General features: G+C 35.1%; 1 protein-coding gene and 1 long non-coding RNA gene across 5 annotated transcripts in view; one reads left to right on the top strand and one right to left on the bottom strand.

Moving 5' to 3' along the window:
* LOC148951185 (uncharacterized) overlaps window positions 1–14057 on the bottom strand; it is a 101245-nt gene that overhangs the window by 31304 nt on the left and 55884 nt on the right. The window lies entirely within an intron of this gene.
* Window positions 1–14057, top strand: part of trh (PAS domain-containing protein trachealess) — a 263522-nt gene that overhangs the window by 201934 nt on the left and 47531 nt on the right. For all 4 annotated transcript variants that reach the window (XM_089090701.1, XM_089090700.1, XM_089090702.1 and 1 more), the window contains one exon: window positions 8328–8566. In XM_089090701.1, the coding sequence (XP_088946827.1) occupies window positions 8328–8566 (239 nt within the window). The remainder of the gene's footprint in view (window positions 1–8327; window positions 8567–14057) is intronic.

Raw genomic sequence — 14057 nt, 5'->3', positions numbered from 1 at the left:
ATTTGTTAGTGTTTGTATTTATGTGTGACAAGCAAAAGCTTTTTACGTTATGGTAAAAATAATAATAATATTAAAAGTGATAGATATGCTAGGATTCCCAAGCATGTAAAATCTAGTAGTTCAATTTTCATTAACATTGCTTTCTTTTGGGGTTAGTTTCCTCCTTTTTCTTATATTACCAAAATTTTTGTTTTTATATAAAACCCTAACTATAAGATATCTATATAAACACCAAGAATGGTTTAATTATCTACACAATAATTTGAATGAATGCGAAACGATCCGTCACGACCCAGTATACCCTTAGTATACCTCTTAGTTCTGTGTTGACAAAGTTAATCTTAGCCATCCCAATTTTCTTTCTGAGTCTTCTCATGATATTTGTTTTCTTCCCATTTTGCTATTCACTGATATATCCCACCTGGGAGTTTAGATCTTCCTTCGCAGTCTGATGTCACGATATTTGGAGGTCAAACTTTTATAGTCCCTTTGGTTCCGTCTGTGGACAACCGTTGGAGTAAACTCATTTCACAATACTGTACCTTGGGGAAAGGTCAGTCACATAGAAAAATATAAAGAAAAAATGGCTGACTCAGCTCTTGGTCCTTTTTATGCTCCCTGTTTACATTTACATTTCGTACACGGTGTACTACTTTTGTGACCAAGAGATTTTTCCTAGAATTTCTAAGTTCTGAAATTGAAAACAGTGACAACATTCTCCTTTGCCAATTTGGATAACCTATGAATGCTATTAGACTGGTTTTGTAAAAGTGCAAACCTTTTTAGATGTCGCATAAAGTAATACATTTTCTTTTTGAAAATAAAAATTTGGCCTGGATGCATTAACGTTTCTGCTTGGAGAATGACTTTTTTTTCTATGAGCTACTCTTCATAGTAATGACCTTTCGCCCTGGGTTGGGAATTACCTTCGAAGCCATGCTAATTTTATATTTTTGGCTTTTTAATTAAAGCGGCCACCTTGGAATTTTTACACGGCGTCATGTTGGAAGCGAAAGGTGCCAGGAATGAAAAATGGCATGGGGGAGGCCTAGCAGGCCTTTGATCAGTACGGCTTTAAAAATAGTGCTAGAAATCTTAATTTTTTGATGAAAAATAACATTTTAATTTCTGTGTCCAAAAATTTAGATGATAGGTTCCATGCTATTTTTCATTAGAATCCCAAAGAGTTAATTAAAAAAAAAAAAAAAAAAAAAAAAAAAAAGAGGTTGTGTCTGGCTCTGCTCCCGAGCCAGACACAACCTTTTTCACTTCCCAGCTGATTCTTTGTGTTTGAAAATATCCAGCACGCTATAAAGCACTAAATACTAAAGTTTGTGCTTCCGAATCTTTTCTTTAGTACAGCAGTCTAGATGTTTCTTAAAGAGGAAAAAAACGAAACTCGTTCATAAACTTAAATCAAGCATAACAGCTCGTATTCAATCAAAGCAAAACGATCAAGTTTGAGCAATTTATAATATGACAGCTAATGTTTTTTTTTTGTTTTTTTTACTTCCAGCTGGTACTTTTATTAGTCATATCCGTGAAATGGTCCCATGGCCACTGAAACAAACCAGCGGTGAGGGATGTGGATGCAGGGCCGGTGATACGCCCCTGAAGCATTTGAATTGAAAACAGGCATAGGAGTATGAGTGGTGGGGCCGATAAAATGATATGTAGGACTAGAAGAAGGGCCCAAGATATATTTGCATGTGCAACTTACTACTGGCAACGTAAATTATTTTATCACATCTTAGGTCATTAAGACATTTTGGGATTACATGTAGGGATTATGATTCGGCCATTCTCACTTGGCCTAGACCTAATATTCACAGTATCACTTAAGTTGAATTCTTTATATATAACAGTGTGATAGGAATCATACTCCCTCCCCCTAAATATTACAATATTATTCCGTGTTTCGATGTTTTCAGATTTCAGAAGGGCCTGATGTACTGCCAAAGTCAATCAACATTGTCCCATCCCCTCCGTTTGAGGCAGTGGCGGATCCAGGGGGAGGGGGTGCCCCCCTAGTGTAGTCTAAAGTAGTGTAATTTACTTAATTAACTCAAATTTGGGTTAATTAAACTTGCTCGTAACGCAAGTTTATCGGATCAACCTATTCCTCCCCCCTAAATTTTTTTCGGATCAACCTATTTTGCATACCCCCCCCCCCCCCTAAAAAAACTGGATCTGCCCCTGATTTGAGGATACCTATCCAAATAACAAACACACCGGTATGAAAGTCTTGCACTCTATGTAGGGTTTTAATATTTAAAGCTCCTCGTGTTTTCGTCTGCGGATTGGTGTTATTTCGTATAGAGTAAAAACTCTATATTGTTTTAAAGTTAAAGTTGAAATTTCTGTGCAATAATAAACTTAACTGAATGGTACAAAATTGGGGAGGGATAGGGTATGTGTTACCCTATCAACTTTAACTTTGTGTTACCCTTTCAATGATACGAAAGATTCGATCATTCGCGGATTGTGCTTAGATTTTTTTTTTTTTTTTTTTTTTTGTGCATGTATATTTTATTATTTAATGCCATATCTAAAATAGATTTTATTTTTTTTAATGGCAAATTATAAAACCCCCCAGTTGTAGGACGAATTTTTTAGATTGAAAATAACCCGTTAGATGTTTTAAGCATTATCAATAATTCTATCGGACATGTCAACAGTGATTTGATCACAGTGAACCACACAGTAATAAGTAAATATGTTTCTAGTCTGAGGGAGGCTGTCAAGCGGGATGGATATTTTTCAGTGCTCCAGTTGAATATCCAGGTTCTTTGTTCTTCAATTGACCATCTAAAACAGATTGTTTCTGAGGGGCTACCTGACGTTGTTGGTTTATGCGAGACTTTTTTAGATTCTAAAAATAATACCCTTTTGGATTTGCAAGGTTATAAAATCGAACAACTGAATAAATAAAATAGGGTCAAGTGTGGCCTTGGTTTGTAAATTTCTAAAAATCTCCCGTATTCTCTTAGAATGGATTTATCCAGTAATGTTGAAGGTGTCTTTGAGTCAATGTCCATAGATATTAAATGTGAAGGTGAGGATTTAATCTTTAGTATTATTTATCAATCTCCTAGCGGCTCTATTCCACTGTTTCTACGCACTCTTAATGATCCACTGGATACCATCCTTAGACAGTTGACTGAATTACTTATTATAGAAGATCTTAATATAAACTTATAGATATAAAATAGTCTGAATCTTTAGATTTTCTGTCGCCCATGCTTGTTACCGATACTTCAACTTCTTTATGCATCCCCTCTCGCATAACAGAAAGTACGTCATCTCTGATTGACAATTAAATAAAAAAAACAAGTTTTTTAAACTGAAAGTAAGGAGCGACATTAAAACTTAAAAGGAACAGAAATTATTCCGTATATGCAAGGGGCTGTCCCCTCCTCAACGCCTCGCTCTTTACGCTAAAGTATTTATTGTTTAAAAAAACAAAGCTGTGAAACAGAGTCAAACTTTAAAGTAAAGAGCGAGGTGTCGAGGTGGGGATATCCCCTTTCGTATACGGAATAAATTTGGTTCGTTTTAAGTTTTAATGTCGCTCCTTAATTTCAGTTTAAAAAAATTGTTTTTTTATTTAATTTCTGATCGTTTTTTAGTTAATGCAGCTTTTATTTGTATAAAAATTTTACTTTTCTTTTGCTAAATGGATGTCTTTACAAATTAACTTACGTAACTAACTTCTATATTCGTATATTTTTCTTCTGGCAAAAAATACAAAGTTGCAGATTTTTGCAGATATGAGCTTGAAACCTATGTAATAGGGTTTTCTGATACGCTGAATCTGACGGTGTGATTTTCATTAAAATTCTTTCACTTGTAGGGGATGTTTCCCCCTCTTTAAAAAATCGAGTAAATTTTCTCAGGCTCGTAGCCTTTGATGAGTAATACTAAACTTAATAAAATTTATATATTTAGGATCAGCATTATAAACACATTCTTTTGATACATTTATTGACATCAAAATTTCGTTTTTAAAAGTTTCGATTACTATTGAGCCGTATCGCTTGTTTTTTTATTGTTTTTTTTATTACGTATATGTTATTACTTATATGAAGGGGTTCTCCCCTTAGTCAATACCACGCTCTTTAAGTTAAAATTTAAAAAAAAATTTTATTAAGAAAACCCAGAGTCACAAAAGCCGTTTAATTAGAATAGATATCTCTTTTTAAAGCACTAAAAAAAAACTGTAGCGTAAAGAGCGAGGTACTGACTTGGGGAGAACCCCCTCACATACGTTATAATTTCTGTTCGTTTTAAGTTCTAATATTCCTTCTTACATTTCAGTTGAAAAAACTTGTTTTTTTTTATTTAATTTCTGATCGTTTCTTAAATAATGCTTGGAAATCCGGCTCCACCTTCATAGAAATGTCCCTTACCCCAAAGAAACATCCTCCACTGAAATATTCTCCAGAGTAACCCCCTCATCTAGCCCCCCCTCCAGAAAAAATCCTTCCTGAAAATGGTTGTATACTTCCCAATATCCAATAAATAATGCTGGCAAGTCCGGCGCCCCCTTCATGGCAATTTCCCTTCCCCCATGAAAACTTCCTTCATGAACAGATCCTCCAACATAACCACTGACCCACCCTTCCCTCTCACTACCAGAAAAAAAACCTCCTGAAAACTTCTGTATACTTCCCAATAACCAATACTATATGTTAACATTGGGTAAAGTTCATAACTTTTAGCCCTCCCTCTGGGAACTTCGGGGGATTAAGTCATCCTAAAAGACATATTTATCATATTTTCGACCATGCTGAACAAAATGGACATCTCAAACTTTTGATCGGGTGACTTTAGGAAAAAAATGAGCGGGTAAGGAAGCCTAGTTGCGCTCCATTTTTTTTTGGTCACTTAATAAGGGCAATGTAGCTTTTAATGCCCGTTCCAATGAGTCCTCACAAACTATTCTACGATCACTGGGTCGATACAATCACCCCTGGGGGAAAAAAAAACAAATAACAAAAACACACAAACACAACTAAACACGCATCAGTGATGTTTCTTCTGGCAAAATATGTAAAATTCCACATTTTTGTAGATAGGAGCTTGAAACTTCTACAGTAGGGTTCTCTAATACGCTGAATCTGATGGTGTGATTTTCATTAAGGTTCTATAACTTTTAGGGGGTCTTTCCCCCTTTTTTCGAAAATCAGCCAAATTTTCTCAGGCGCGTAACTTTTGATGGGTAGCACTAAACTTGATGAAAGTTATATATTTGAAATCAGCATTGAAATCTGATTCTTTTGATATATCTATTGGTATCAAAAACCCGTTTTCTAGAGTTTCGGTTACCATTTAGTGAGCGACATTTCCGATCATTTCCCTGTTTACTCTAGATACTGTTTTGATAAACTGACTATTGAGAGGACTTGTGAGTCTGGTAAGAGGCCTTTTAGGTTCGGTGAAGCGGAATTGATGCTTCTTAGGTCAAGATTGGCAGAAATTTCTTGGGGTGGTTTTGAGAGTGATTCTGATTTTTGTAATTTATTTGATACTTTTTATGAGTATATTAAAGACGCTGTTCTTGATGTTTGCTCTGCTTCACCTTCTAATCGTAAGTCTAAGAATGCTTTTCCTCTAAATCCTTGGATGAACCCTGGTCTCCTTAGGAGTTGTAGGAGAAAAAATAATCTCTGGAGGGCCTTTAAGTCTGCTAGCCCTTCACTGAAAGCTATTTGCTTTCAGCGATTTAAAATTTATAGGAATATTTATAATTCTGTGTGTCGAAAGGCCAAGTCCCAGTATTATTTTAATTGTTTTACAGATTGTGGTAAAGATATACGAAAAACTTGGCAGGTTATAAATTCTGTGCTTAGGCCCTCTTTTCAGTCTCCATCAACCCCTTCTTTTTTGGATCTCGATGGCAAAATCATCGAAGGTGAACTGAATGTTCAATATGCATTTACTTCATATTTTGCGAATATTGGTAAAAGGACCGCTTCGGCTGTTGTTTCTTCTCCTTCAGGATCCAACTTCAGGTCTTATCTTGGGCCACCTTGTATGAAGTCAATGTTTTTGGAACCAGCGACGGAGAAAGAAATTGCTAAAATTGTTATTGGATTGAAAAATTGTTCGTCGTCTGGCCCTGATAATATTCCTACTAAAGTATTTAAGTTCATACTTCCTTCCATTATTTATCCCTTAACAAAACTTATTAACCTCTCCTTTCAGCATGGTATTTTCCCGAGTACTCTCAAGCGTGCTCGAGTCATCATATTATATAAGGGGGGGACACGGAATGATACAGCCAACTATCGGCCAATTTCTCTGTTGTCTGTGTTTAGCAAAATATTTGAGAAGGCGATGCTTTCTTGTCTTAATAATTTTCATACTTCTAAAGATTTTTTTCTCGATTTTCAATTTGGTTTTCGAGCACATCATTCAACTAAGCATGCTTGTGCAGTTTTACTGAATTTTCTTCATTCTGCCATAGACTCCCATTTGATTCCTGCTGCTTTGTTTCTGGATGTTCGTAAAGCCTTTGATTCTTTAACCCACAGTATTCTTCTATTTAAACTTTCTCATTTTGGCGTAAGAGGTAGTGCGTTTGATTGGTTCAAGTCTTTCTTGTCTGGTAGAATAATTTCTGTTGATCCACTTTTTCGCTCACCAGCAAGTGTTGACCAGGGGGTCCCTCAAGGGTCAGTTTTAGGGCCGGCACTGTTTTTTAATTTATATAAATGACCTAATTTTTGCAGTTAGAAATAAAAATCCTCTTTATTGCTGTCGTCTATGTCATCCAACAGTCTCCCTTACCCACAACTATAGTTTGCATACCTCGGATTCTCTTGTTACTTTTACCGATGATACCACCCTTATTACTTCTGGGAGAACAGAGGATGAGGTTCGTACAAAGTTAGTGGACCTCTTTGAGAGAGTTTCAATTTGGCTTGATGCTAACTCTCTTGCCTTAAATGTTTCTAAAACTAGTTTTTTAGTTTTTTCTGGTATATCCCGGGCTTGTCCTCAATTATCTGAAATTCATATATCCAAAGGCTTTATTAGTAGACCAAAGGATGGCCATGTCCGTTTCCTAGGTATCCTCCTAGATGAAAATTTTTCTTTTAAACACCATATTGATTTGATTAAAATGAAGTTATGCAGAAACCTCGGTATTCTAAGAAAACTAAAACATATCTTTCCAGGGCCAATTCTAAGAATCCTATTTCATAGCTTAATTCTTTCTTATGTTTCCTATTGTTCAGTCATATGGATGTCTACTTTCCCTTCTTTTCTCAAACCGCTTTCGAATACTTATGATAAAGCTATAAATCTTATCCAGGATGTAAATAGTTCGGCAACTAAACCGTTAATTCATATAAAAAAACTTTATATTCTTTCCTGTGCGTCTTTCGCTTTTCTTCAGCTCCATGGTGATAGTCCTAGATCCCTTAGATTTACGTTTTCTTTTGTATCTGATCGGTCAAATTATCAACTCCGTAGTTCTCTAAATATCCAAATTCCCCATACACCAACAATAAGATCCGATTTTAATCCTCTTGTTGCGTGTCATTTGACATGGAACACCCTTCCCGATTTGGCTCGAGAATGCCACTCGTTTGGCACCTTCAAAAGACTATTAAAAAAATTTTTGTTTTAATGTGATTAATTTTCTTTAATTTTGCCTGCTGCCAATAGTTTTTTTCATTTAATTTTTTTTTTTTTTTTATATATATATAGATGTTGTGATTCACTGTAGTTTTATAAAGCTTATTTAGTGAACTCTTTTTTTTTTTTTTTTTTTTTTTTTTTTTTTATTATTAAGCAAATGCTTTACATGTTAAAAGATAAAATGATTATTTTTATATGTTTAAATATTAATGTTATGTTTATATTGTTTAAATCTTAAGCGTTTAAATGTTTAATGTTTATTTGATCTTTTCATAATCCCCCTCCTACAGGCCATGGAGCCTTTGTGGGGATTTGTAGATTGTTATGTAATTATGTAATTATGTAATAATTATAATTATGTAATTATGTAATAATAATTATGTTAAAAATGCTTAACTGGATATGGACGTATCTTTCATAACAAATTTAGTTCTCACGTTTCCCTAGATTTTTATATATATATATATATATATATATATATATATATATATATATATATATATATATATATATATATAAAGACGTACATGATCGTATAAGTTTTCTCTCAACTAATTTAAAGAATCAGATTTTTTTATCGTCCTTAGCACTTAATAAATTGATTGATTGCTGAAAAGAAAAATAGTTGTGAAATAATTTTCTTGCTATTGTGTATTTTTTTACTAATACTATTTTTTCAGTATTTTGGAAATGAGAAAAGAAAAATCAAGGGACGCAGCGAGATCAAGACGTGGAAAAGAAAACTACGAGTTCTACGAATTGGCCAAAATGCTACCCCTTCCTCCTCAGATCACTAGCCAACTTGACAAAGCCTCTATAATTAGGTTGACAATAGCATTCCTAAAGTTAAAAGAATTCACCTCAAATGGCGATCCACCTTGGAATAATATGGGATCCGGTACTGGAAAAGGCTTAAAAAGTAAGATTTCTGATGTTACATTTAAAACTAAAATTAATTATTAATTACTGCCCAATCGTAGATATTTTTTTTTTGTTTAAACTATGATATGCAGTCAAATGAAAATATTTTGTACTTTTATTATTCTTTCTTTGTTCTATTTCAATAGGCTTTTCAACTAGGATTATAGATCGAAAGTCATAGAGTACCATAAATAATTCATGTTTTATTGCAAAAATATAAAAAAACAAGTTTTTCAACTGCAACAACAGCAACATCAAAACTTTAAACGAACAGAAAATATGACATATATGATTGGGTTCACCCCCTAGTCAATACCTCACTCTTTAAGCCAGAGATTTTTTAGTACTTTCATAAGAGCTATTTATCCTAATTAACGGCCTTTGTGATTAAGCAGTCATTTTTTAAAAGCTGGAACAAAATTCGAACTTTCTCTTAAAGAGCAAGGTATTGACTGGGGGGCAAACCCCCTAATATATGTATTAAAAAATATATGAATATAGAAGTTCGTTAGGTAAGTTAATTCGTAAGTTACGTATATTTAATACTAATAAAAATTTTCGTAAATAAAATTAAGCAAGTTTCGAGAAATCTATTTAACCAAATAAAAGTAAATTAATTTGTAAATTTTTTTTTAATTATTCATGTACGGTGAACCAAGACAAAAACCTGCATTTATTCAAAAACGTTCAAAAATTAAATAAAAAAAATCAAGTTTTTTTAACTGAAAGTAAGGAGCGACGTTAAAACTTAAACCGAACAGAAATTATTCCGTATATGAAAGGGGCTGTCTCCTCCTCAACGCCTGCTCCTTACGCAAAAACTCTCTAAAGTTTTTTAATGTTTAAAAAAAATAGAGTTGTGAGAAATTCAAACCTTAGCGTAAAGAGCGAGGCATTGAGGAGCGGATATCCACTTTCATATATAGACTAATTTCTGTTCGTTTTAAGCAATGACGTCGTTCTTTACTTTCAGTTAAAAAAAACTTGTTTTTTTTTATTTAATTTTTGAACGTTTTTGAATAAATACAGGTTTTGATCTCGATTCACAGTACATGAATAATTAAAACAAAATTTTAATATTAATTTACTTTTATTTCGTTAAATGGCTTTCTCGAAACTTGTTTCATTTTATTTACGAACGTTTTTATTAGTAATAAATATACGTAACTTACGAATTAATTTACGTAGCGAACTTCTATATTCATATATTTTTAATACGTATATTAGGGGGTTCGCCCCCTAGTCAATACCTTGCTCTTTAAGCGAAAGTCCGAATTTTGTTCAAATTCTTTAAAACTGACCGCTTAATCACAAAGGTCGTTAATTAGAATAAATAGCTCTTATGAAAGTACTAAAAAATCTCTGGCTTAAAGAATGAGGTATTAACTAGGGGGTGAACCCAATCATATGTGTAATATTTTCTGTTCGTTTAAAGTTTTGATGTTGCTGCTGTTGCAGTTGAAAAACTTGTTTTTTTATATTTAATTTCTGATCTTTTTTAAATAATGCTAGGAAGTCCAGCGTCCCCTTCATAACAATGTCCCTTCCACCAGGAAAACTTCCTTCATGGAAAGATCCTCCCCACTACCCCCCCCCCCCACAACCCGGAAAAATCTCCCCTGAAAACGTCTGTACTGTATACTTCCTAAAAACCGATACTATATGTTAACATTGGGTAAAGTTCATAACTTTCAGCCCTCCTCCTGGGAACTTTAGGGGATTAAGTCATCCTAAAAGACATACTTATCATATTTTCGACCATGCTGAACAAAGTGGCTATATCAAAATGTTTATCAGCTGACTCTGGGAAAACAATGAGCGTGGGAGGGGTCTATTTTCCTTCCAATATTTTGGTCGATTAAAAGGGCCCTAGAACTTTTCAGTTCCGTTCCAATGAGCCCTCCCACGATATTCTAGGACCACTGGGTCGATACGATCACCCCTGGGGAAAAAAGAAATAAACACGCACCCGTGATCTTTCTTCTGGCAAAAACTACAAAGTTCCACATTTTTGCAGATAGGAGCTTTAAACCTCTACAGTAGGGTTCTCTGATACGCGGAATCTGATGGTGGGATTTTCATTAAGGTTCTATAACTTTTAGTGGGTCTATCCCCCTTTTTTAGAAAATCAGGCAAATTTTCTCAGGCGCGTAACTTTTGATGGGTAGTATTAAACTTGATGAAACTTATATATTTGAAATCAGCATTAAAATCCAATTCTTTTGATGTATCTATTTGTATCAAAATACCGTTTTCTAGAGTTTCGGTTACAGTGGCGCCAATTCACGAAAATGTAGGGGGGGGGGCAAGGATTTTTTTTCGATTTTTTTTTATTAAGATAATTTTACAACATTTAGCAAACATACCTAAAACAGGGGGTAGCGGCAAGGTCGCTGCTTGGCAAAATCGTCGACTAATCTATCCAAATCCAGTTTCTTTACCTCCTCTTTTTCAACGGCCATTATCATGAGATCATTGAGTCTGTCGTTTCCCATCGTCGATCGCAGATAGTCTTTCACACGCTCTAATGCCGAGAAGAATCGTTCATTACTGGCAGTGGTCACAGGCAAAGTAGCAACTAGCTTCATCAGTTTTAGCACTGCAGAATAGGCAACTGGGAGGTCGGATAAGATTTCGATAGCTCGAAGAAGATCCATTTTTGAAATATCCCCTTTTGACAGCTGCAGCTTTGCAAGAGAAAGCTGTGATTCTATGGCATGGTCATCGACACCAAGAATCTCTTGATAATGACACATAACTCTTTCCACTTTCGAAAGTTCGAGAAAACTGGAACTATTGTAATTTGATTGGCAAAAAATTGGCATTTCCTATCAGTGCAACTGCGTCATTTTGGTACTGATGACTGCAATAGTGACCATATCGAAGCTGTAACTTGGCCTTCAGCTTTTCGTCGCCTTTAGACATTTCCTCCTTCAATTCAACCTAATTACCCCGGTTTGCAGATGTTTTTGATTCGTCATGACCCCTCAAAGCAAGACCCTGGCGGCCAAGAAAGCAAATAGTGCGAAAAATATACTTCACATGATCTCTATTTTCCTGAACCTCTTGAGATCTGGATTGAATCAAGGCATTCGCTATAGATTTCGACGTATCAGTACTCATTATCTTAAGTTCCGTCCATGCTGACATACAATGCCTATGTCTTTCAGAACCATCATGTTGCTTTAATAGAGCAGAACTGTCTTTCCACTTGCAAAATCCTGACTCAATGAAAGCCCTTCTTCCAGCAGTTTCTCCAGCCCTTAGAGTCCCCATAGAAAAATGGCGGCAAGCAAAACAAAACACGGAATTCAAGTTTTTTGAGTATTCAATCCATTCATAAGTCTTATAGTAATGTGCACTGAATTTCCTTCCGTTAGAAGTGGAAGCCGGATATCTCTCAAGAATAGGTTGAGCTGGTTTGTCGTGACGCGTCCTAGAGATATCTGAGAGAGTTTCTTGACTGCTACTGGAACCCGCAAGGGGTTCTGCGATGCAGACCGAACTTTCATGTTGATCTCAGCCATTTATTGTTCCCCTTGTTTCCGAAATTCTGTCACAGGTGGGGGAATTTATCTCAACTAACCCGAGACTTTGGGCGCTGACACTATTGCCAGTTTCTTGCACTAAAGTTTCTTCATTTTTCTTCCCCATTTTCACCGAAAAAATATCCAAAGTTTGTTGTCGCTTTTTACTCATAGTTAAACGAGTAGTAGACAAGGACTTCACTCAGACACGGTAAGAGAAGAACTGAAGAAACACGTAGAAACTCACTTAGAAAATCACTCCCATACTCCACGGTGAAACTTTCCCGCTTAGAAACCCCATAAACCAATCACTTACATTTCCCGTTCACGACAGTCCCATACACTCCACTGGGACTAGTCATCCCATAAACTATTCAGTATCGTCAAGAATCTGCTGACCAAAACCCCCTTGAAACCCTAAAGCACATGTCCTTTCCCTGCTACTAAAAAAGGCAATATACAAAATTTATAGTTTACAATTAATTCTTCTTAAGAACAATAACGAAACGGGTACTGACCACAGGAAGCTTATTTTTGAATGAACCCTCCTCGGAAATAAAATAGTGTAAACGCGCTCGCTCTTAGACATTTCAAAACAAGATTATATAATTAGGGCACCAGTTTGTTGGTTGTATTTATTGGACCATTTGCTGGTTTAATTTAGCAAATAGATAAAATAGAAAATAACTGTGAAATATAAATAAGAAGTTAATTTTCAAAGTATAGGGGGGGGGGACATGCCCCCCCCCTGCCCCCCCCCCCTAATTGGCGCCCCTGTTCGGTTACCATTGAGCCGGGTCCCAATAACCAATGCTATATGTTAACATTGGGTAAAGTTCATAACTTTCAGCCCTCTCCCCGGGGGCTTCGAGGGATTAAGTCATCCTAAAAGACATAGTTATAATATTTTCGACCATGCTGAGCAAAATGGCTATCTCAAAATTTTTATCGGGTGACATTGAGAAAAATGAGCATGGGAGGTGGGCTAGCTGCCCTCCATTTTTTTTGGTCACTAAAAAAGGGCACTAGAACTTTTAATTTCCGCTAAAATGACCACCCTCGCGGTATTCTAGGACCGCTTGATGGATACGATCACCCCTGGGAAAAAGAAAAACAAAACAAAAAACAAATAAACACGCATCCATGATCTTTCTTCTGGCAAAAAATGGAAAATTCCACATTTTTGTAGATAGGAGCATGAAACCACTACAGTACGGTTCTCTGATACGCTGAATATGATGGTGTGATTTTCTTTAAGTATCTATTAATTTTAGGGGGCCTTTCTCCCTTTTTTCAAAAATAAGTCAAATTTTCTCTGGTGCGTAACTTTTGATGGGTTAACATTAAACTTGATGAAACATGTATCTTTAAAATTGGAATTAAAATCTGATTCTTTTGATGTATCTATTGGTATCAAAATTCCGTTTTTAGAGTTTCGGTTACCATTGAGCCGGGTCGCTCCTTACTTACAGTTCGTTACCACGAACTGTTTGATATATTCACTAATAATATCAGTTAAGGTGATATCTATATCAACTAATATTTTCAATCAATATTAATATGTTGTTAGTTTTTCAAACAAATTAAAATCGCTCTATAACATTTTAAAATATAACTGTTAATTTGTTGTGTATTTAACTGTGGCATTATGTTATTTTCCCCCTTTTTTTTGCTGGAATACAACGTTCAGTTTATTATGTATTGCCAACAAAATGTATTATCTGCAATCCTTTAAATTCCAACTGAGAAATAAATCTGATGATCAGCTGCTTATCTTGATTTTTTCTTTTTTTACATATATGCTTTGGTCCGATAAAACAAAATCTGCCTTGACAGCTAACTGTCTATAATTCTCACTTTTTTCACTGAAATTAGTTTCTCAGAGAAAACTAACTTCGAATTCTACTCATTTATCAAATGAAAGCTTTTTCTAACACCCTCGTGGACTTAGGGAAACTTAGA

The sequence above is a fragment of the Artemia sp. Qi Xiang Cuo genome, chromosome 6 (genome assembly GCF_049724085.1).
Source record: "Artemia sp. Qi Xiang Cuo chromosome 6, ASM4972408v1, whole genome shotgun sequence".
Lineage (NCBI taxonomy): Eukaryota > Metazoa > Arthropoda > Branchiopoda > Anostraca > Artemiidae > Artemia > Artemia sp. Qi Xiang Cuo.
The sequence above is the reverse complement of the archived record's forward strand: the minus strand, read 5'-3'. Positions and strand labels throughout refer to the sequence as shown.